Genomic DNA, 27,500 nt, shown 5'->3' with positions numbered 1-27,500 from the left:
TGTCAAGCCAGTTCTTGCCGCCTCCTTTCCATTAATCTCTTTACACTGGTGCCAGAATCCGGGAAAGAGGAGGGATGCGCCGTAGTAGAGTTCTCACCACTACCATCCACCCCAACGGAGCAGCCGCGGCCATCCGCCAGAGGACGGAGGAGCCCGGCCAGCCTGAGAGCGAACAGACGGCCGCCGACCGCGAAGGGAGAAGGGGCTCCTAACCAACCACCTGGAGTGGTCAGGGCCGCTGCCAGGGGTGGAGGAGACCCCTACCAGCCACTGAAATGTGGCAGGGTATGAGACCGCCGACTGCGAGTGGGGAGGGGCTCCTGGCCGACCTTCTTGAGCGGGAGAACCGCTGCCTAGGGCGGCGGAGACCCCTGCTGTTTCCCGAGAATGTGGCGGGGCATTCCGTCCGCCAGGGGCCGGAAGACTGCCTCCGATCCGTCCAGGGAGGGGTGGCTGTTGTCTGTTGGAGGTTGGAGGAGTGGCTGAGGACCAAGCTACGGCGTATCTGAGAACCGGCGAGTTCGGAGGGCGGCCGGTAATGACAGTTTGAGAGAGAGAGAATTATGGGCAGCTGCCCTGTATGTGTTTGTGTGTGTCTTTTTTATATCCTCATGAGCCAGAAGGTTAGCCTCCGGCAGTTGGCGAGCTTCCCCGGACAGCAACGGAAGGAGTCTGGCAGCCCACTGTCCACGTGGCCAGTCCCAGATCTCCGCGGTTTGCTCAAAAAGATCGAGGCCTCTGGGTCATCTTCTGCTCCCATCTTTAATGTGTGTGAATGGGGGCAGGGGGCTGCGGCTGTCCGAGGTCACGGCCGGGGCTCTCTCCTGGCTAAGGAGGCTCCGGATCGCATGCCGGTCCCCTGCTTGAGCTCGCAGAATCTCAAAGAAACTCCGGTCTTGTTCTTGGTGCAGCTCAAGCAGGGTTTGTTGGTGAGTTTGATGTAGGCTGGCAAGGGACTGGAGGACTTTGGCCAACTGGCTGGAGGGCTCCATGGGGAGTACTTCCAACTTCGGGTCCCGGGTTTCGGTATCAGTGTAAGGGGGCTAAAAGGAAAGGAGGAGGCGAGAACCGGATTAACAATATAAATAACATTTAATTAAATAAAAAGACAAAAACATACAGGGCAGCTGCCCGTCATTCTCTCTCTCTCGAATTGTCGTCACCGGCCGCCTTTATCCCTCGTGCACCCCATCAGGCTGATTGGGGACTGGGCGTGCGTCATTCTAGCCCGCCCCGCACTCCTCTGCTCTACAGCATCCTTGGTAGATTTGGCGAAACCATTTGAGAAGCACCGATCAAGATTGTCTATCAATCTGCAATTCAGTTTTTTATTCAAACTTAATTTTCTCTCTTTTCTCACAGAACCGCCCGTTCCGATCGCTCCGCCTCAGCTGATGGCGGTGGGGGCCACGTATCTTTGGATCCAGCTGAATGCAAACTCCATCAACGGAGACGGTCCGATCATCAACCGTGAGGTGGAGTACCGTACGGTCTCCGGCACCATGTATGACCTACAGCCCGTCGATAAAACCTCACATAAAATCGGCCATCTGGACCCGGACACCGAGTATGAGATCAGTGTGCTGTTGACCCGACCCCTGGAGGGGGGCACTGGGGCCCCGGGACCTCCCCTGAGGGCCCGAACAAAATGCTCAGGTGAGGATTGAATATCTTTAGTTATATTTGCCCAGTTGTGTAAAGTAATGAAATACCAATTCTTCATTATTGTACTTAAGTTTTACTTAAAATTTTCCTGACAGTTTCACCCATATATGGACTTGTTTATGTGCACACTATTCGAGAAGACTGATCAAACGTGCTGTCCTAAATATCTCTTTCGTACAAATCTTTGGAAAGTCTAATACATTTTAGTGAATCTTGTACATAAACCGCATTAAAGGACGGATTTCACACAGAATATCCTGCACATTATTTCAAATCATCTAATTTGTTGCTGAATATTTAGGAAAATGCTGGTGATTCATTTATTTACACTGATGTATCTATAAAAATAGTGATAAATACTAATAATTATACATATTTATATTTTAGTAAAGATAATACTTCAGTATAGTTAGGACCTATTGTTAATAGCTTGTAGTGTAGTAACTATTTTTAAAACTCTAAATTACTTCGGGACAGGAGATGTAAATGTGATGGATTGATGGATGTTCTCTTTGATATTTAATATGTGTAAATCCTAATGTTTATTCAAGTCAAGTCATTTTTATTTGTATATAGAAATATAAAGTTGGGTATCGTTGACATAACAGTGGAAACTTATTTCACGATTCCTGATAATATCCCCCAGGGGAAGCATATACAAGGAGAAAAGCAGAGGCCCTAAAATTGATCCCTGTGGCACTCCATACTTTACTTTTGTTTGATTTGACAATTCCTCGTTTACACAGACAAAGTGGTAGCAGTCTGCTAAATAGGACCTAATCCATGCTAATGCAACTCCACAGATGCCAACATAATTCTCCAGCCTATTCAAGAGAATGTTGTGATCTATCGTGTCGAATGCAGCACTAAGATCTAAAAGCAGTAGAAGAGAAATGCAGCCGCAATCAGATGATAAGAGTCATGTGTAACTCTGATAAGTGCAGTCTCTGTACTGTGATGAGGCCTAAATCCTGACTGAAATTCTTCATATATACTATTTCTCTGTAGAAATGAACATATTTGTGAGGACACTACCTTTTCTAGTATTTTTAGCATAAACGGTTGATTTGAAATCAGTCTGTAATTAGCCAATTCACCAGGATCAAGCTAACTGACAGGCTTACTGCCTGCTAACTGCCAATTTAAAGTTTCTTGGGATTTGTCCTAAGCATAGCGAGGAGTTAATTATATTAAGAAGAGGTTCTGAAATGACAGGAGATACCTCTTTTAAGAGCTTAGTTGGTATTGGATCCAACATACATGTTGTTGCTTTTGATGTTTCGATACGTTTTGTTAGCTCTTCATGATTTTGGTGTAGATCTGGAGGAATGCTGGAGCAACATCTCTTCACAGTGATATCTGTGTGTGTGTGTGTGTGTGTGTGTGTGTGTGTGTGTGTGTGTGTGTGTGTGTGTGTGTGTGTGTGTGTGTGTGTGTGTGTGTGTGTGTTTGTACTGCACATCAGTGTGAAAGTGCTGTTCTTGCTGTTGTTTTGTGTCCTACAAGAACAAAAACAAAAAAATACACCTTAAACCAGTCTAAAGAGTTTTGCTGGTCTTAGTAGGCCACCATCCTGGTTTTCACTTTTCATGTTGGTCTAGTCTTGTGGTTTTAGGGGGATTTGGGGCAATTGTCTGCTGGCTGGGCTTGGAGACCAGCTTAAAGGGATAGTTCTATTCACCCTCTTGCCATCCCAGATGTTCAAGGCTTACTTTTTTCTGCAGATCACAAATTAAGATTTTTAGAAGAATACAATGCAAGTGAATGGTGACCAGAACTCAGAAGCTCCAAAAAGCACATAAAGTCAGCTTAAAAGAAATCCATACGACTCCCGTGGTTTAATCCATGTCTTCTGATGTGATATGATAGGTGTAGGTGAGAAAAAGATCAATATTTAAGTACATTTTTTTACTTCAAATCTCCACTTTCACATTCAGCCACCTACTGGTCAGAGCTGGTCAAAGGTTTAATATACTGGTCAAATATACTGAAGTATTAGCTACTTTTTAGACGTTTCTTGTTTTTTATTGTGTTACGTGTAGCATGTTGTTAAGGAATCGCCCAATTCAAAATGCAAGTGACACATTCTGACTAGTGCGTTATTTAGGGCGGGTGCACCCCTGCACACGTTACAAGTCAGTTTATCAAAAAGCGTACAGGTGCAATTGTACATGACAAAACCTGCCGAATTCTGGAGTAATTGCATGCATTTTCACGCTCTTTATCATCATAAGACATAAGCCAGATGAGGACATTGCTTCCTTGTAGCTTGTGATTTTGAAATAAAAAGGAAGACAGGAATGGCTAGGGGCTGCATTAGCTGAAAACTCATCTGCCGATTAAATATATATATATATATATATATATATATATATATATATATATATATATATATATATATAAGGATAATTATTACAAATGCTGTCTGTCCAACATTTGACAGATTCAGATTTTGAAAGCAGGCTGTGTGATTTCATGACTGCACACATCAATCATACAGTCATTGTGCTTCTGCCAGTTACTGCATGATAATAAAGCACACAAAATGTACAAGATTAAAAAGATAGTGTGGAAAATTCATACAGCAGTTCTGTCGGTTATGCTTGGAGCTTGGAGTTATTTTAGTGGATTAGGCTACCTGTATTAGTTAGCGATAGATGTAGGCTACGTCCTTCCCATCTGTGTCACTGCATCCCACCATCTGTGGGATTATAACTGAACACCTCTAAGTCAGAATCCCCCCTAAACATAATGATACCGCAGCGCCACGGGAATCCTACTGGCGTCCTACTGGGCCTGGCGAGGAGAGCCGTTCGAGACGGGGCTAGGGCTTGGCTGGATGAGTGCCGCCCCTCACCCATCACACACCGCACGATTGTGGGGAACCTGGAGCTAAATGACTTGTAGACGACCCGATTCTGGATCGGGGTGTCGTGCGTGGCAAAGCAGCTCACTCGCTGCGATCCATTGAAAGTCAGCCCTCGATACAAGTTTTGGTCGACCTCGGTGGTGGCCAGCCGGGCGTCCGGCAGCACACCGAGGTTCGACCCCGAGAACCAGCCGGTGGACCAGCAGTCTGAAGCCCGGTTGACGGAGGCGCGACTAAGTCAGAGTCCGCCGAGGCACGCACGCCCGAGAGATAGAGCGTGAGGCATGAACGCACCAGTCCACCAGGGCTAAAAAGACTTAGACTATATAGCCGTAGAACTGAAACGAATGCACATAAAAATAGACCTTTAAAACTCTTTCCATCAGAGCTAACATGCTACTTATTAGCTCGTTTAGCATGAGTCCCATTAGCCTAATGCCTGATACGGTCCTCTGTTGAGGGCTCCTTAATGACAATTCAATCAGTCGTACTTTGCGTGCATAACAAATGTGTTTCCAGCTCGCAGTAGATTGTTTAAATGAGTGTTTGTTCACTCAAGCTAGTTATTTCTGTCTTAGTCTCTTGGTTCTTTGTTATCTCTTGCCGCTGAGCTTAATGGAAGTCCACTGACAAAGAAACACAAATGTAGGCAGAAAAGGCTGGTACCCTTGAGCTTACTGTGTACGTTATTGTTTTGTGGGCCGCACACAGAGACGTCTCTCTAAGTGCAAAGCTTTGCTGATTGAATGTTGGAGAGGTTTAAGAAAAGCTCGGCAACCTGTTTGTATGAAGTCTCGCTGCTGTTTGGTGGTCTGATAGAAATGTTCTGTCCTCTGTCGTGACCCAAACACAATGACTCTAACGCCTGGACGGCACACTAGCTCATTACAAACCATTTGTCTGATGCGTACATATATGAGGACATACAAGTCTTGCCTAGCATGCATAAAAATGCAAATTCTGCCCTCATGCTGTTCCAGACCTGTATGACTTTCTATTATTAGATGATTCAAACCATTGCGAATCGACTCATTCAAATCACTTTGGGGGTTTTATGCCTTTATAATGTATTTTCTGATCAGAATCAAAATCATATTTTTATTAACCAGCATTAGGAATGTCATTAGCTAGATCAATTATGCTATTCCTCTCTGCGGTGGTTTGCATTGCTAGTTCTGGGTTGGTTAATCAATATTTTGGCGTACATTTGTTTTTCTCCCAAATCTGTAATGCCCAATTCCCAATGCGCTCCAAGTCCTCGTGGTGGTGTAGTGACTCGGTTCAATCCGGGTGACGGAGGACGAATCTCAGTTGCCGCCGCGTCTGAGACCGTCAATCCGCGCATCTTATGACGTGACTTGATGAGCGTGTTACCATGGAGACGTAGCGCATGTGGAGGCTTCACGCTATTCTCCGTGGCATCCACACACAACTCACCACACGCACCACCGAGAGCAAGAACCACATTATAGCGACCACGAGGAGGTTACCCCATGTGACTCTACCCTCCCTAGCAACCGGGACAATTTGGTTGCTAAGGAGACCTGACTGGAGTCACTCACCACACGCCCCACCGAGAGCGAGAACCACATTATAGCAACCACAAGAAGGTTACCCCATGCGACTCAACCCTACCTAGCAACCGGGTCAATTTGGTTGCTAAGGAGACCTGGTTGGAGTCACTCAGCACACACCTCACCGAAAGCGAGAACCACATTATAGCAACCACGAGGAGGTTACCCCATGTGACTCTACCCTCTCTAGCAACCTGGCCAATTTGGTTGCTAAGGAGACCTGACACACGCGCTACGTCTCCACGGTAACGAGCTCAACAAGTCACATGATAAGATGCATGGATTGACGGTCTCAGACGTGGAGGCAGCTGAGATTCGTCCTCCACCACCCGGATTGAGGCGAGTCACTACGCCACCACGAGGACTTACAGCGCATTGGGAATTGGGCGTTACAAATTGCCGAGAAAATCCCAAAAAAGTAAGAAGAATGTAATGCGAGTTAAGATATAATTTCTGATAAAGAATTTACGGTTTCACTAGTAATAATTCCACTGCTGATCTCAAGAATTAGCATTTTAACTAGTGAAGACTGAATTGCAGATATCTATAATTCATATCCTGTAGATGATTGTCGAAAGGGCTTGTGATAAACTTGATATCTCATGACGTGTTTTAAAGCATGCAAACCAATCGCATTTGATGTCATCAAACCTCATGTGATGCATCATGAGCTACAATTGATATTCAAATATAAATATAAAGAAACATTGTGTTTGGCCAATGGCAGATTAGGGGAGTGTTCTGGAAATCTGTTTGAGAGACTACCCACTTCACCTTTAAATGTAAGTGCTATGGACTGCTTTTATGATACTTTATGGTACTTTTTTGTTCTTTCAGGAGCTCATCGGTGTGAATCACCATCTTCTGTTTCTATGCATGTATATCATTTGTCATATTTAATGACAGTTGAGTGGAAGCAGATAAGCGTGGCTTCTAATGAAGATAAATTCCTGAATGTGAATATCCTTTTATTTTTTTTTATTTTTAAGTTTGCCTTTAAAGTTGCAGGAGAAATTAAACAAATAAAGTAAAAGTTTGCTTGAAATATGACCTCTATATCTGATTATCACAATGTATGTGGTGTCATCTGTGCCATGCCGAGAGAACATGTTTCAATTAGGGGGAGAAAGATGTGGCTAGTATGCATCCACGCACAACTCCCCACGTGTCCCACCGAGTGCGAGAACCACATTATAGTGACCACGAGGAGGTTACCCCATGTGACTCTACCCTCCCTAGCAACCGGGCCAATTTGGTTGCTAAGGAGACCTGACTGGAGTCACTCAGCATGCCCTGGATTCAAACTCATGACTCCAGGTGTGATAGTTAGCGTCAATACTCGCTGAGATACCCAGGCCCCTATGATCATTGATTATTAAAATAAGGGATGATCATTGCATGGATTGCAAAATATTGGTTGATCTTATTGTCAGATATAGGTTTATATCTCACCTCTGTCCAAGATAGAAAATGCTGTGTTGGGACATTCCATTCCAAATACATTATCAAACATCTGTTTCATGTTAGCATGGAGCTTCTTCCTCTGTGTATACATTGTGTTGTGTGTAGATTGTAATAGTGTGTATGCCAGAGGTCCGAAGGCTCTCAAGGAATATAGGAGCCTTCACCATATGGAATCGTTATCTGTGATATCTGTATGATGTAATGCGTGTTCTCATTGGATAACACTGTAAACCTCCCTTTTAGTTTCAAGCACTATATCTTTGAATGCAAGACTTTAGAAGAGCGAGCTTTTCTATTCTTTATTTCGCTCCCCAACGTTGGATGCTTTGTATTGATTTGATTTGAAAGAAAAGGCACTGCTATCGCTTAGAAGACTTTATTTCTAACACTTATTAACAGGCCAAAAGGAAAAGATATCAGTGAAACTACACAAATAATGAGAATCTTAAAGATATTTTTTAAAATGTCCTCATTTAGGCTCCTGCGTGTTGTTTGCTATCATGTTGGTAGACGATGTTAGTATGTTTTAGCATGTAGCTAGGCATTGCTAGCATGTTTTGGCATGTAGCAAGGCATTGCTAACATGTTTTAGCATGTAGCTAGGCATTGCTAACATGTTTTAGCATGTAGCTAGGCATTGCTAGCATATTGCTAGACATTGTTATCATGGTATAGCATGTAGCTAGGCATTGTTAACATGGAGTAAGGTATTGTTAACATGTTTTAACATGTAGCTAGGCAGTGCTAGCATATTGCTAGACATTGCTAGCATGGTATAGCATGTAGCTAGGCATTGTTAGCATGTAGCTAGGTATTGATAACATGTTTTAGCATGTAGCTAGGTATTGTTAACATGTGTTAACATGTAGCTAGGCATTGTTAGAATGTAGCTAGGCATTTTTAACATGTTTTAACATTCATCTAGTCATTGTTAACATGTAGCTAGGTATTGCTAACATGTTTTAACATGTAGCTAGGTATTGTTACCATGTTTTAACATGTAGCTAGGCATTGTTAACATGTAGCTAGCATTGCTAACATGTTTTAGCATGTGGATAGATGTTGCTAACATGTTTTAAAATATAGCTAGGCATTGTTATCATGTAGCTTGGCATTGTTGACATGTCTTAACATGTATCTAGACATTGCTAGCATGTATATAGGCATTGCTAAGCATGTTTTATAATGTAGATAGACATTGCAAGCATGTAGCTAGGCATTGCTAACATGTTTTAGCATGTAGCTAGGCATTTTTAGAATGTAGCTAGGCGTTGTTAACATGTTTTAACATGCATCTAGTCATTGCTAACATGTTTTAACATGTAGCTAGGCATTGCTAGCATATTGCTAGACATTGCTACCATGGTATAGCATGTAGATAGGCATTGTTAGCATGTAGCTAGGTATTGCTAACATGTTTTAACATGTAGCTAGGTACTGTTAACATATTTTAACATGTAGCTAAGCATCGTTAACATGTAGCTAGCATTGCTAACATATTTTAGCATGTGGCTAGACGTTGTTAACATGTTTTAACATGTATCTAGTCATTTTTAACATGTTTTAACATGTAGCTAACATTGTTAACATGTTTTAACATGTGGCTAGACGTTGTTAACATGTTTTAACATGTATCTAGTCATTTTTAACATGTTTTAACATGTAGCTAGACATTGCTAACATATTGTTAGACAATGCTAACATGCTAGCATTGTTAGTATGTAGCTTGGCATTGCTGACATGTTTTAACATGTAGCTAGGATTGCTAGCATGTATCTAGGCATTGCTAGCATGTTTAGCATGTAGCTAGGCGTTGCTAGCATGTATCTAGGCATTGTTAACATGTTTTAACAGGTAGCTTGGCGTTGGTAGCATGTATCTAGCCATTGTTAACATGTTTTAGCATTATGTTTGTGTTGCTAGCATGTAGTCAGGTGTTGCTAGTGTGTACCCAGGCATTGCTAATATTCTCTAACATGTTGCTAGGCATTGCTAACATGGTTTATTATGTAGCTAAGCGTTGCTAATATGTAGTCATCATGTTGCTAGTGTGTAGCTAGGCATTGCTAATATTTTCTTGCATGATGTTAGGCATTGCTAGCATGTTTTAGCAGGTAGCTAGACAGTTTAATGTGCATGTGTGATCTGATGATAGCACTTCACGGAGTTGCGTTAATGCGGATACGCACCTAAATGGTGAAATACACTTCAAAATCTTGTAAAAATGTATTAATGTACACACAGTAATTTATGTGTGAAGTGAAAGTAAACAGAAGGAAAAACACTGGATATATATTCATATATCAGACTTTGATTGCAGTCTAATCAACCTACCGCTGTGACTGTGTCGCTAATATTAATCAAACAACAATAACCAGAAGATGATTCATGTTTTATAATCGTACAGTCAAACCAACTAGTTTTTTGTTTAGTTGGTGAATAAGACGTTGAAGTGACATAGTGGGGTTGTGACTTTGCGCTGAACTGTTCCCTCAGCCCATGTTGATGAGAGTCTTTTTAAACTTCAATGACTCAAACTTCACATGTATCTTGAGTTAATGTAATTTTGTGCAGTCAATAAGAGCCGCTGTAATGAGATTGGCTGTGAGAGTTTGGGGTTTGTAACCCGTCGTGTGTCGTTAGGCGCTTCACTCTGCGTCAGGCTCAAGCTGATTTGTTAGACTGATGTACGGCTTAGCTCTTGAAGATTAGAAGGTCACGGGGTCATGCTTTAACATGAAGGGAAGTGCGCCCGGTCCCCGGAGCCCTCGTGACCCCAATCACTAGAGTGACAGCCTTACCATGGCAACAGAGCGAGGGATCGATTCTTACCCCAGTAATGCACCTGCCCATCGTCTCTCCATTGCAGTCTGTGTGTTAGTGTGTGTGTGTGTGTGTGTGTGTGTGTGTGTGTGTGTGTGTGTGTGTGTGTGTGTGTGTGTGTGTGTGTGTGTGTGTGTGCGCGCGCGTGTGCGTGTTTGTGTGAGTGTGTGTGTGTTTGTGTGAGTGTGTGTGTGTGTGTGTGTGAGTGTGAGTGTGTGTGCGTGTGAGTGTGTGTGTGTGATTGTGAGTGTGTGTGTGTGGGGTTTAGGGGTAGGGTTAGGTTTAGGGGATAGAATATAAAGTTTGTACAGTATAAAAACCATTATGTCTATGGAAAGTCCCCATAAAACATGGAAACACAACATGTGTGTGTGTGTGTGTGAGTGTGAGTGTGTGTGTGTGTGTGTGTGTGTGTGTATGTGTGTGTGAGTGTGTGTGTGTGTGTGTGTGTGTGTGTGTGTGTGTGTGTGTGTGTGTGTGTGTGTCTGTGTGTGACGATTCAAATACGTGGCCGGCGATTAACTGATATTGAACCTTTGATTGTCAGACCGTCTGAACGGCCTCTGCCGGGTTCATTTTCTCTTTTCTCCTCCTCTCCTCACTCTTAAGTAACTTTCACGTCAATAAAGAGGAAATGTGTGTGAGTGCGTGTGTATGTGTGTGTGTGTGTGTGCGTGTGAGTGTGTGTGTGTGTGTGTGTGTGTGCGTGTGCGTGTGAGTGTGAGTGTGAGTGTGTGTGTGTGTGTGTGTGTATGTGTGTGTGTATGTGTGTGTGTGTCACAGTTTAAGACCATCTTGATTATTTTCTTCACCATGTCTTTCTCTCAGTCTCTCCTCTCGTGTAATCATGTAATTTTGATAAAGGTTAGATGAGCAGTCATTAGAATTAACAGGAGCCGATAATGTGTGGATCATTTAGAAAACATTATTTAAATGTCAAGCCGTTATGATAAAAACCCACTAATAATTCCATCTAAATGTCACATTGAAATTATTCAATTACATCGTTGGGAGAGGTGCAACTATCATTTACCCGCCGCCCCACCAATACCAGTACAGCCCTTCAGATTGTGCGTGTGTGTGCGCGTGTGTGCGTGCCTGTGTGTGTGCGTGCCTGTGTGTGTTTGTGTGTGTGCGCTGTTACATTGGTGCCGAAACCTGGGAAAAATATCTCTGTCTTTCTCTCTCACTCGCTCGCTCTCTTCTCTCTTGCTCTCTCTCTTTTCTCTCTCTCTCTCTCTCTCTCTCTTACATTTGAGCGTTATTCACCCGGATAACCCGTGTGTTTGGACCCCTCACCAGTACTCACCCCGTCAGTGTTGACCACTGATAGTTCCATAAATAGATCGATTTTTAATCCCTATTTTCTGGATGATGCTCTTAAAAACAGCATCAAACGCACATGAGGATCCTGCTTCAAATCCTCTCTCAAGCTCGTCCATGCAGGTGGATTTTTACTAGTTACCAAGTACAGAAAAGTAGTCGAGTATTTAGATTACATTATGACTCGCCACACGTAGCGCAACATCAGAAGTCCAGCGTGAGTCAGTCAGTATACATGCGACTAGTCGACACCCATTCAAACGCTTTTAGGGATGGGACGATGTGGTTCAATGTTCAATATGAGCTTCACGATTGATGAAACATATAAATGACAAAGTTCTGTTTGACAGAAAATACACATTATAAATATGCACATCAGAATAAAGTTCTTTAATATCAATATAGCAATTATAACTAGATAGGTACATTTCCTGAAAGAAAATGTGAGTGGTGCTTGCCGTGGCTCAACTCGTCAAATAGCATTTTATAACTTGTTGCTAAGCACTAAAATAATGGCACTAGAATGTTGATAGCATATGTTTTTCATGATGGTAATATTTAGGTGTTATGTGTGTGTTAGCATGATGCTAGCACGTTTTTAGCATGTTTTAGCACTTCGCTAGGCCATGCCAGCATGTGTTAGGATAGTACTAGCACATTTTTAGCATGTTCTAGCACTCCGCTAGACAATGCTAGCATGTTTTAGCATGTTTTAGCACTTAGCTAGGTGATGTTAACATGTGTTAACATGATGCTAGCACGTTTTAGCATGTTTTAGCACTCGCTAGGTCGATGCTAACATGTGTTAGCATTAATCTAGCACGCTTTTAGCATGTTTTAAGCACTCGCTAGGCTGATGCTAACATGTGTTAGCATGATGCTAGCATGTATTTAGCATGTTGTATCACTTTGCTAGGCGATGCTAGCATGTGTTAGCATGATGCTACCATGTTTTTAGCATGTTTTAGCACTTGGTTAGGCAATGTTAACATGTGTTAACATAATGCTTGCATGTATTTAGCATGTTATATCACTTTGCTAGGCGATACTAGCATGTAGTTAGCATCACCTAGCGAAGTGTTAAAACATGCCAAGCATCACCTAGCGAAGTGCTAAAACATGCTAAAAACGTGGTAGCATCATGCTAACACATGCTAGCATCACCTAGCAAAGTCCCTTCTGATTACCAGATTACCAGTTATGTGCTTAGACCACTACACCACCACCACCAACCAAACTTTGTGTGGAATAATAATAATAAAAATAATAATAATAATAATTATGCAAGAGAACAGTGATGCCTTTGGCAAGCACCACTAAATATAAATTCCTAGACTAGCTCACTGAAAGATGTTTTTACTTATATAAATATATATATATATGTGTGTGTGTGTGTGTGTGTGTGTGTGTGTGTGTGTGTGTGTGTGTGTGTGTGTGTGTGTGTGTGTACAGTATAATATAACATTTTAGCTTTTTAAAAAAAAAAAAAAATTCTACATAATTGGAATACATTTCATCAATTAATATAACATAAAAAATGCATTTATAATAGTATCGGCTGTCATTGTTTAAACGTGTTTACATTGTGCTACTGTCTCTTTAAGAGTTGCAGCAGTTGATTGCACATTAACAAGAGAGTGACGCACAGTTTCCTTTAGCGCATCCGTGATGTGCGTCATTAATGTTTCTAATGTTTCTTTTTATACTTTTACATCCTTACACAGCATCAAATAATGCCAACTGACGAATCAACTGGTCGGTGTAAACCTTCAGACAGCCTTTTAAAAGTTCATTAGAAACTTTAAATGGCAACGATTCAAATACGTGGCCGGCGATTAACTGATATCGAACCTTTGATTGTCAGACCGTCTGAACGGCCTCTGCCGGGTTCATTTTCTCTTTTCTCCTCCTCTCCTCACTCTTAAGTAACTTTCACGTCAATAAAGAGGAAACGTGTGGAAATAAGTGCTCGCACTCGAGCGCGCGGGTCACATTTCACACGCTTTAAATTCCCTCCGAAATCGCCGTGTGTATTCAGCTGATTGTCAGATCAATAGCTTTTAAAGTTGCACTTGATTCGCTCTTCCTGCTTCGTTCCTTTTGTAAAGCACAAAAATCAATGTCATGTTTTTTTAATCTTTTGCTGAACTTTTGTGAAAGGCATAAATGTGGCTCATGTTGCTCTCATATCAATCTTAGCTGAATAACTCTTCACTCTGCCTTTCTCCGTCTCTTTAGACGCCACGCGGGTTGAACGGCTGAACGTGAGCGTAGCATTCATAAACACACACTCATAAATCCATATAATCCCGCTAACATCTCTAAGGGTCTTTGTGATTATTAAGCTTCGTGATATTATATATTAGAGTGGTGGTGGCGGTTAAAGCACAGGCTGTTAATCAAGGTCAGGTTAATCAGAAGGTCATTGGTTCTAACCCACAGCCACCACTGTGTCCTTGAGCAAGGCACTTAACTCCAGATTGTTCGGAGATTGTCCTTAATATACTGTAAGTCTTTGATAAGCTGCCTGCATAAATGTAAATGTAAATATTAAGAAGACCCTATATATTGCTATTTTATTAATAACTTTGAATTGAATTAGTTTTTAAAACAGATAAAAGGGAGTTTTTGTCAAAGGAATTATCATCTCTATTAGATATGCATGTACATAGATACATATTTGTATCTATCCTTAAAATGTGTGTGTGTGTGTGTACAGGGCCATAGCTAGTGGGCTGAAAGGTGGTAACGATTGTAGGGGCCCCACAATAAATTCGAAATTATTTTTTTAATAGGAATGGGGGCCTGACCAATATACAGTCAGGGGACCAAGAATACCTTGCTACGGCCCTGTATGTGTATATATATGCATTTCACGATACGATATGATGCATATCCTCATGTTACAATACGATGCATATCCTCATGTTACGATTTGATGCATATCCTCATGTTACGATTTGATGCATATCCTCATGTTACGATTTGATGCATATCCTCACGATATGATATGATGCATATCCTCACGATACGATATGATGCATATCCTCATGTTACGATATGATGCATATCCTCACGTTACGATATGATGCATATCCTCACGATACAATATGATGCATATCCTCATGTTACGATTTGATGCATATCCTCACGATATGATATGATGCATATCCTCACGATACGATATGATGCATATCCTCATGTTACGATATGATGCATATCCTCACGTTACGATATGATGCATATCCTCACGATACGATATGATGCATATCCTCATGTTACGATTTGATGCATATCCTCATGTTACGATTTGATGCATATCCTCATGTTACGATTTGATGCATATCCTCATGTTACGATTTGATGCATATCCTCACGATATGATATGATGCATATCCTCACGATACGATATGATGCATATCCTCATGTTACGATATGATGCATATCCTCACGATACGATATGATGCATATCCTCATGTTACAATATGATGCATATCCTCATGTTATGATATGATGCATATCCTCATGTTACAATATGACGCATAGCCTCATGTTACGATTTGATGCATATCCTCACGATACGATATGATGCATATCCTCATGTTACAATACGATGCATATCCTCACGATACAATATGATGCATATCCTCATGTTACGATTTGATGCATATCCTCACGATACAATATGATGCATATCCTCATGTTACGATTTGATGCATATCCTCACGATACAATATGATGCATATCCTCATGTTACGATTTGATGCATATCCTCATGTTACGATTTGATGCATATCCTCACGATATGATATGATGCATATCCTCACGATACGATATGATGCATATCCTCATGTTACAATATGATGCATATCCTCATGTTACGATATGATGCATATCCTCATGTTACAATATGATGCATATCCTCATGTTACGATTTGATGCATATACTCATGTTACGATTTGATGCATATCCTCATGTTACGATTTGATGCATATCCTCATGTTACGATTTGATGCATATCCTCACGATATGATATGATGCATATCCTCACGATACGATATGATGCATATCCTCATGTTACGATATGATGCATATCCTCACGATATGATATGATGCATATCCTCATGTTACAATATGATGCATATCCTCATGTTATGATATGATGCATATCCTCATGTTATGATATGATGCATATCCTCATGTTACAATATGATGCATATCCTCATGTTACGATATGATGCATAGCCTCATGTTACGATTTGATGCATATCCTCACGATACGATATGATGCATATCCTCATGTTACAATATGATGCATATCCTCATGTTACGATATGATGCATAGCCTCATGTTACGATTTGATGCATATCCTCACGATACGATATGATGCATATCCTCATGTTACAATATGATGCATATCCTCATGTTACGATATGATGCATAGCCTCATGTTACGATTTGATGCATATCCTCACGATACGATATGATGCATATCCTCATGTTACAATATGATGCATATCCTCATGTTACGATATGATGCATAGCCTCATGTTACGATTTGATGCATATCCTCACGATACGATATGATGCATATCCTCATGTTACAATATGATGCATATCCTCATGTTACAATATGATGCATATCCTCATGTTACGATTTGATGCATATCCTCACGATACAATATGATGCATATCCTCACGATACGATATGATGCATATCCTCATGTTATGATATGATGCATATCCTAATGTTACAATATGATGCATATCGTCACGATACATGATGATGCATATCCTCATGTTACGATTTGATGCATATCCTCACGATACGATATGATGCATATCCTCACGATCACGATGATGCATATCCTCACGATACGGTATGATGCATATCCTCAAGTTACGATATGATGCATATTCTCATGTTACGATTTGATGCATATCCTCACGATACGATATGATGCATATCCTCACGATACGATATGATGCATATCCTCACGCTACTGATTTGATGCATATCCTCACGATACGATATGATGCATATCCTCAAGTTACGATATGATGCATATCCTCACGTTACGATATGATGCATATCCTCACGTTACGATTTGATGCATACCCTCACGATACGATATGATGCATATCCTCTTGTTACGATTTGATGCATATCCTCAAGTTACGATTTGATGCACATCCTCACGATACGATATGATGCATATCCTCACGATACGATGATGCATATCCTCACGATACTATATGATGCATATCGTCACGATACGATATGATGCATATCCTCACGCTACTGATATGATGCATATCCTCACGATACGATATGATGCATATCCTCACGATACGATATGATGCATATCCTCACGATACCATATGATGCATATCCTCATGTTACGATATGATGCTTATCCTCATGTTACGATATGATGCATATCCTCATGTTACGATATGATGCATATCCTCATGTTATGATATGATGCATATCCTCATGTTACGATATGATGCATATCCTCACTTTACTGATATGATGCATATCCTCACGATACGATATGATGCATATCCTCACGATACGATTTGATGCATATCCTCACAATACGATATGATGCATATCCTCAAGTTACGATATGATGCATATCCTCATGTTACGATTTGATGCATATCCTCACGATACGATTTGATGCATATCCTCACGATACGATATGATGCATATTCTCACGATACGATATGATGCATATCCTCACGATACGATATGATGCATATCCTCATGTTACTACGATATGATGCATATCCTCAAGTTACGATATGATGCATATCCTCACGTTACGATATGATGCATATCCTCAAGTTACGATATGATGCATATCCTCACGATACGATGATGCATATCCTCACGATACGATATGATGCATATCCTCAAGTTACGATATGATGCATATCCTCACGTTACGATATGATGCATATCCTCATGTTACGATTTGATGCATATCCTCACGATACGATATGATGCATATCCTCACGTTACGATATGATGCATATCCTCACGATACGATATGATGCATATCCTCACGATACGATATGATGCATATCCTCACGATACCATATGATGCATATCCTCATGTTACGATATGATGCATATCCTCATGTTACGATATGATGCATATCCTCATGTTACGATATGATGCATATCCTCATGTTACTATATGATGCATATCGTCACGATACGATATGATGCATATCCTCACGTTACGATATGATGCATATCCTCACGATACCATATGATGCATATCCTCATGTTACGATATGATGCATATCCTCATGTTACGATATGATGCATATCCTCACGTTACGATATGATGCATATCCTCATGTTACTATATGATGCATATCGTCACGATACGATATGATGCATATCCTCACGTTACGATATGATGCATATCCTCACGATACGATATGATGCATATCCTCACGATACGATATGATGCATATCCTCACGATACCATATGATGCATATCCTCATGTTACGATATGATGCATATCCTCATGTTACGATTTGATGCATATACTCACGATACAATATGATGCATATCCTCATGTTACGATTTGATGCATATCCTCATGTTACGATTTGATGCATATCCTCACGATATGATATGATGCATATCCTCACGATACGATATGATGCATATCCTCATGTTACGATTTGATGCATATCCTCATGTTACGATTTGATGCATATCCTCATGTTACAATTTGATGCATATCCTCATGTTACGATTTGATGCATATCCTCACGATATGATATGATGCATATCCTCACGATACGATATGATGCATATCCTCATGTTACGATATGATGCATATCCTCACGATACTGATATGATGCATATCCTCATGTTACAATATGATGCATATCCTCATGTTATGATATGATGCATATCCTCATGTTACAATATGATGCATAGCCTCATGTTACGATTTGATGCATATCCTCACGATACGATATGATGCATATCCTCATGTTACAATACGATGCATATCCTCACGATACAATATGATGCATATCCTCATGTTACGATTTGATGCATATCCTCACGATACAATATGATGCATATCCTCATGTTACGATTTGATGCATATCCTCACGATACAATATGATGCATATCCTCATGTTACGATTTGATGCATATCCTCATGTTACGATTTGATGCATATCCTCACGATATGATATGATGCATATCCTCACGATACGATATGATGCATATCCTCATGTTACAATATGATGCATATCCTCATGTTACGATTTGATGCATATACTCATGTTACGATTTGATGCATATCCTCATGTTACGATTTGATGCATATCCTCATGTTACGATTTGATGCATATCCTCACGATATGATATGATGCATATCCTCACGATACGATATGATGCATATCCTCATGTTACGATATGATGCATATCCTCACGATATGATATGATGCATATCCTCATGTTACAATATGATGCATATCCTCATGTTATGATATGATGCATATCCTCATGTTATGATATGATGCATATCCTCATGTTACAATATGATGCATATCCTCATGTTACGATATGATGCATATCCTCATGTTACGATTTGATGCATATCCTCACGATACGATATGATGCATATCCTCATGTTACGATTTGATGCATATCCTCACGATACGATATGATGCATATCCTCATGTTACAATATGATGCATATCCTCATGTTACGATATGATGCATAGCCTCATGTTACGATTTGATGCATATCCTCACGATACGATATGATGCATATCCTCATGTTACAATATGATGCATATCCTCATGTTACGATATGATGCATAGCCTCATGTTACGATTTGATGCATATCCTCACGATACGATATGATGCATATCCTCATGTTACAATATGATGCATATCCTCATGTTACAATATGATGCATATCCTCATGTTACGATTTGATGCATATCCTCACGATACAATATGATGCATATCCTCACGATACGATATGATGCATATCCTCATGTTATGATATGATGCATATCCTAATGTTACAATATGATGCATATCGTCACGATACGATGATGCATATCCTCATGTTACGATTTGATGCATATCCTCACGATACGATATGATGCATATCCTCACGATACGATGATGCATATCCTCACGATACGGTATGATGCATATCCTCAAGTTCCGATATGATGCATATTCTCATGTTACGATTTGATGCATATCCTCACGATACGATATGATGCATATCCTCACGATACGATATGATGCATATCCTCACGTTACGATTTGATGCATATCCTCACGATACGATATGATGCATATCCTCAAGTTACGATATGATGCATATCCTCACGTTACGATATGATGCATATCCTCACGTTACGATTTGATGCATACCCTCACGATACGATATGATGCATATCCTCTTGTTACGATTTGATGCATATCCTCAAGTTACGATTTGATGCACATCCTCACGATACGATATGATACATATCCTCACGATACGATGATGCATATCCTCACGATACTATATGATGCATATCGTCACGATACGATATGATGCATATCCTCACGTTACGATATGATGCATATCCTCACGATACGATATGATGCATATCCTCACGATACGATATGATGCATATCCTCACGATACCATATGATGCATATCCTCATGTTACGATATGATGCTTATCCTCATGTTACGATATGATGCATATCCTCATGTTACGATATGATGCATATCCTCATGTTATGATATGATGCATATCCTCATGTTACGATATGATGCATATCCTCACTTTACGATATGATGCATATCCTCACGATACGATATGATGCATATCCTCACGATACGATTTGATGCATATCCTCACAATACGATATGATGCATATCCTCAAGTTACGATATGATGCATATCCTCATGTTACGATTTGATGCATATCCTCACGATACGATTTGATGCATATCCTCACGATACGATATGATGCATATTCTCACGATACGATATGATGCATATCCTCACGATACGATATGATGCATATCCTCATGTTACGATGATGCATATCCTCACGTTACGATATGATGCATATCCTCAAGTTACGATATGATGCATATCCTCACGTTACGATATGATGCATATCCTCAAGTTACGATATGATGCATATCCTCACGATACGATGATGCATATCCTCACGATACGATATGATGCATATCCTCAAGTTACGATATGATGCATATCCTCACGCTACTGATATGATGCATATCCTCATGTTACGATTTGATGCATATCCTCACGATACGATATGATGCATATCCTCACGCTACGATATGATGCATATCCTCACGATACTGATATGATGCATATCCTCACGATACGATATGATGCATATCCTCACGATACCATATGATGCATATCCTCATGTTACGATATGATGCATATCCTCATGTTACGATATGATGCATATCCTCATGTTACGATATGATGCATATCCTCATGTTACTATATGATGCATATCGTCACGATACGATATGATGCATATCCTCACGTTACGATATGATGCATATCCTCACGATACCATATGATGCATATCCTCATGTTACGATATGATGCATATCCTCATGTTACGATATGATGCATATCCTCACGTTACGATATGATGCATATCCTCATGTTACTATATGATGCATATCGTCACGATACGATATGATGCATATCCTCACGCTACTGATATGATGCATATCCTCACGATACGATATGATGCATATCCTCACGATACGATATGATGCATATCCTCACGATACCATATGATGCATATCCTCATGTTACGATATGATGCATATCCTCATGTTACGATATGATGCATATACTCACGATACAATATGATGCATATCCTCATGTTACGATTTGATGCATATCCTCATGTTACGATTTGATGCATATCCTCACGATATGATATGATGCATATCCTCACGATACGATATGATGCATATCCTCATGTTACGATTTGATGCATATCCTCATGTTACGATTTGATGCATATCCTCATGTTACGATTTGATGCATATCCTCATGTTACGATTTGATGCATATCCTCACGATATGATATGATGCATATCCTCACGATACGATATGATGCATATCCTCATGTTACGATATGATGCATATCCTCACGATACGATATGATGCATATCCTCATGTTACAATATGATGCATATCCTCATGTTATGATATGATGCATATCCTCATGTTACAATATGATGCATAGCCTCATGTTACGATTTGATGCATATCCTCACGATACGATATGATGCATATCCTCATGTTACAATACGATGCATATCCTCACGATACAATATGATGCATATCCTCATGTTACGATTTGATGCATATCCTCACGATACAATATGATGCATATCCTCATGTTACGATTTGATGCATATCCTCACGATACAATATGATGCATATCCTCATGTTACGATTTGATGCATATCCTCATGTTACGATTTGATGCATATCCTCACGATATGATATGATGCATATCCTCACGATACGATATGATGCATATCCTCATGTTACAATATGATGCATATCCTCATGTTACGATTTGATGCATATACTCATGTTACGATTTGATGCATATCCTCATGTTACGATTTGATGCATATCCTCATGTTACGATTTGATGCATATCCTCACGATATGATATGATGCATATCCTCACGATACGATATGATGCATATCCTCATGTTACTGATATGATGCATATCCTCACGATATGATATGATGCATATCCTCATGTTACAATATGATGCATATCCTCATGTTATGATATGATGCATATCCTCATGTTATGATATGATGCATATCCTCATGTTACAATATGATGCATATCCTCATGTTACGATATGATGCATAGCCTCATGTTACGATTTGATGCATATCCTCACGATACGATATGATGCATATCCTCATGTTACAATATGATGCATATCCTCATGTTACGATATGATGCATAGCCTCATGTTACGATTTGATGCATATCCTCACGATACGATATGATGCATATCCTCATGTTACAATATGATGCATATCCTCATGTTACGATATGATGCATAGCCTCATGTTACTATTTGATGCATATCCTCACGATACGATATGATGCATATCCTCATGTTACAATGTGATGCATATCCTCATGTTACAATATGATGCATATCCTCATGTTACGATTTGATGCATATCCTCACGATACGATATGATGCATATCCTCACGATACGATATGATGCATATCCTCATGTTATGATATGATGCATATCCTAATGTTACAATATGATGCATATCGTCACGATACGATGATGCATATCCTCATGTTACGATTTGATGCATATCCTCACGATACGATATGATGCATATCCTCACGATACGATGATGCATATCCTCACGATACGGTATGATGCATATCCTCAAGTTCGATATGATGCATATTCTCATGTTACGATTTGATGCATATCCTCACGATACGATATGATGCATATCCTCACGATACGATATGATGCATATCCTCACGCTACTGATTTGATGCATATCCTCACGATACGATATGATGCATATCCTCAAGTTACGATATGATGCATATCCTCACGTTACGATATGATGCATATCCTCACGTTACGATTTGATGCATACCCTCACGATACTGATATGATGCATATCCTCTTGTTACGATTTGATGCATATCCTCATGTTACGATTTGATGCATATCCTCACGATACGATATGATGCATATCCTCACGATACGATGATGCATATCCTCACGATACTATATGATGCATATCGTCCACGATACGATATGATGCATATCCTCACGCTACTGATATGATGCATATCCTCACGATACGATATGATGCATATCCTCACGATACGATATGATGCATATCCTCACGATACCATATGATGCATATCCTCATGTTACGATATGATGCTTATCCTCATGTTACGATATGATGCATATCCTCATGTTACGATATGATGCATATCCTCATGTTATGATATGATACATATCCTCATGTTACGATATGATGCATATCCTCACTTTACGATATGATGCATATCCTCACGATACGATATGATGCATATCCTCACGATACGATTTGATGCATATCCTCACAATACGATATAATGCATATCCTCAAGTTACGATATGATGCATATCCTCATGTTACGATTTGATGCATATCCTCACGATACGATTTGATGCATATCCTCACGATACGATATGATGCATATTCTCACGATACGATATGATGCATATCCTCACGATACGATATGATGCATATCCTCATGTTACGATGATGCATATCCTCACGTTACGATATGATGCATATCCTCAAGTTACGATATGATGCATATCCTCACGTTACGATATGATGCATATCCTCAAGTTACGATATGATGCATATCCTCACGATACGATGATGCATATCCTCACGATACGATATGATGCATATCCTCAAGTTACGATATGATGCATATCCTCACGTTACGATATGATGCATATCCTCATGTTACGATTTGATGCATATCCTCACGATACGATATGATGCATATCCTCACGTTACGATATGATGCATATCCTCACGATACGATATGATGCATATCCTCACGATACGATATGATGCATATCCTCATGTTACGATATGATGCATATCCTCATGTTACGATATGATGCATATCCTCATGTTACGATATGATGCATATCCTCATGTTACTATATGATGCATATCGTCACGATACGATATGATGCATATCCTCACGTTACGATATGATGCATATCCTCACGATACCATATGATGCATATCCTCATGTTACGATATGATGCATATCCTCATGTTACGATATGATGCATATCCTCACGTTACGATATGATGCATATCCTCATGTTACTATATGATGCATATCGTCACGATACGATATGATGCATATCCTCATGTTACGATATGATGCATATCCTCACGATACGATATGATGCATATCCTCACGATACGATATGATGCATATCCTCACGATACCATATGATGCATATCCTCATGTTACGATATGATGCATATCCTCATGTTACGATATGATGCATATCCTCATGTTACGATATGATGCATATCCTCATGTTATGATATGATGCATATCCTCATGTTACGATATGATGCATATCCTCACTTTACGATATGATGCATATCCTCACGATACGATATGATGCATATCCTCACGATACGATTTGATGCATATCCTCACGATACGATATGATGCATATCCTCAAGTTACGATATGATGCATATCCTCATGTTACGATTTGATGCATATCCTCACGATACGATTTGATGCATATCCTCACGATACGATATGATGCATATTCTCACGATACGATATGATGCATATCCTCACGATACGATATGATGCATATCCTCATGTTACGATATGATGCATATCCTCATGTTACGATATGATGCATATCCTCATGTTACGATATGATGCATATCCTCATGTTATGATATGATGCATATCCTCATGTTACGATATGATGCATATCCTCACTTTACGATATGATGCATATCCTCACGATACGATATGATGCATATCCTCACGATACGATTTGATGCATATCCTCACAATACGATATGATGCATATCCTCAAGTTACGATATGATGCATATCCTCATGTTACGATTTGATGCATATCCTCACGATACGATTTGATGCATATCCTCACGATACGATATGATGCATATTCTCACGATACGATATGATGCATATCCTCACGATACGATATGATGCATATCCTCATGTTACGATGATGCATATCCTCACGCTACGATATGATGCATATCCTCAAGTTACGATATGATGCATATCCTCACGCTACGATATGATGCATATCCTCAAGTTACGATATGATGCATATCCTCACGATACGATGATGCATATCCTCACGATACGATATGATGCATATCCTCAAGTTACGATATGATGCATATCCTCACGTTACGATATGATGCATATCCTCATGTTACGATTTGATGCATATCCTCACGATACGATATGATGCATATCCTCACGTTACGATTTGATGCATATCCTCACGATACGATATGATGCATATCCTCACGTTACGATTTGATGCATATCCTCACGATACGATATGATGCATATCCTCAAGTTACGATATGATGCATATCCTCACGTTACGATATGATGCATATCCTCACGATACGATGATGCATATCCTCATGTTACAATATGATGCATATCTTCACGATACGATATGATGCATATCCTAACAATACGATGCTGCATATCCTCACGATACTATACGATGCATATCGTCACGATACGATATGATGCATATCCTCATGTTACGATATGATGCATATCCTCACGATACGATATGATGCATATCCTCACGATACGATATGATGCATATCCTCACGATACGATATGATGCATATCCTCACGATACGATATGATGCATATCCTCATGTTATGATATGATGCATATCCTCATGTTATGATATGATGCATATCCTCATGTTATGATATGATGCATATCCTCACGTTACGATATGATGCATATCCTCACGTTACGATATGATGCATATCCTCATGTTACGATATGATGCATATCCTCATGTTACGATATGATGCATATCCTCATGTTACGATATGATGCATATCCTCATGTTACGATATGATGCATATCCTCACTTTACGATATGATGCATATCCTCATTTTACGATATGATATATATCCTCACGCTACTGATATGATGCATATCCTCACGATACGATATGATGCATATTCTCACGATACAATATGATGCATATCCTCACGATACGATATGATGCATATCTTCACGATACGATATGATGCATATCTTCACAAAATCTAGTTAAAATTACCAAGGCATGTTATTCCACACTGGTTTGGCTAAATGAACACAAGGAAGAATTGCATTTAATAACTTACAATCATATGCAACAATAATAAGCAAAATTTACTTCATTAGTCAAGGAAGGATGTAAAACTAGTAATATTTTTATATTTACACATTTTAATTTCATTACCAAATTGAGTAATCTTTAAATATTTGAACACAAAGCACACACACACACACACACACTCTCAGGATTTGTCAGCACGCATCCGTCAGGGATTGCCCACAATAATCTAATGTGATTTTTCGGAATAATAATGAGTGTGATTGTGTGTGTGTGTGTGTGTTTCTCGAACTGTCTGCTCAGCTGTTTTCTCATACAACTGACCTTTCCAAATGTCATTTTTTGCAGATTCTTATTGGCATAGTGAATATATGATTAAATGCATCAGAGGGATGCTAAACTTCATTCATAGCCGCTAATGGCCCTCCACATCATTTTCAAATCTTTCCTTCTTTGACATCAAACTTGCATCACATTTTGTCTGTCTTTGCCGTTTGTCCTCTCGGCTGTTTGTTTTTGTTTGACGCCCTGCTTCCATTTGCATTTAATCATTTAGCGAGCGTTCTGCTGTCAGGGTGTAAACAGTCAAGGACGAGCTTCAAGAGGAAGTGAAAAAGTTTCCTTTCTCACATTTAGAGCTGCACGTTTGGCATTTCACGTCGTTGTATTATAATCAATTAATAAGCCACCAAAGGCCGTATGTTACAATGATTGTTGCATGAGAACGTTTTAACCATGAT

The 27,500-nt window shown here is 39.8% G+C and overlaps 1 protein-coding gene across 1 annotated transcript in view; it reads left to right on the top strand.

Moving 5' to 3' along the window:
- The window catches only part of LOC127645051 (uncharacterized), a 247,267-nt gene that overhangs the window by 63,724 nt on the left and 156,043 nt on the right, over window positions 1–27,500 (top strand). The window contains 1 exon segment of the mRNA XM_052128568.1: window positions 1,363–1,656. Coding sequence (XP_051984528.1) covers window positions 1,363–1,656 — 294 coding nt within the window.

This window comes from Xyrauchen texanus, chromosome 6 (assembly GCF_025860055.1).
Source record: "Xyrauchen texanus isolate HMW12.3.18 chromosome 6, RBS_HiC_50CHRs, whole genome shotgun sequence".
In the NCBI taxonomy this organism is placed as follows: Eukaryota; Metazoa; Chordata; class Actinopteri; order Cypriniformes; family Catostomidae; genus Xyrauchen; species Xyrauchen texanus.
Note: the sequence above shows the minus strand (reverse complement) of the source record. Positions and strands in the feature narration are given on the sequence as shown.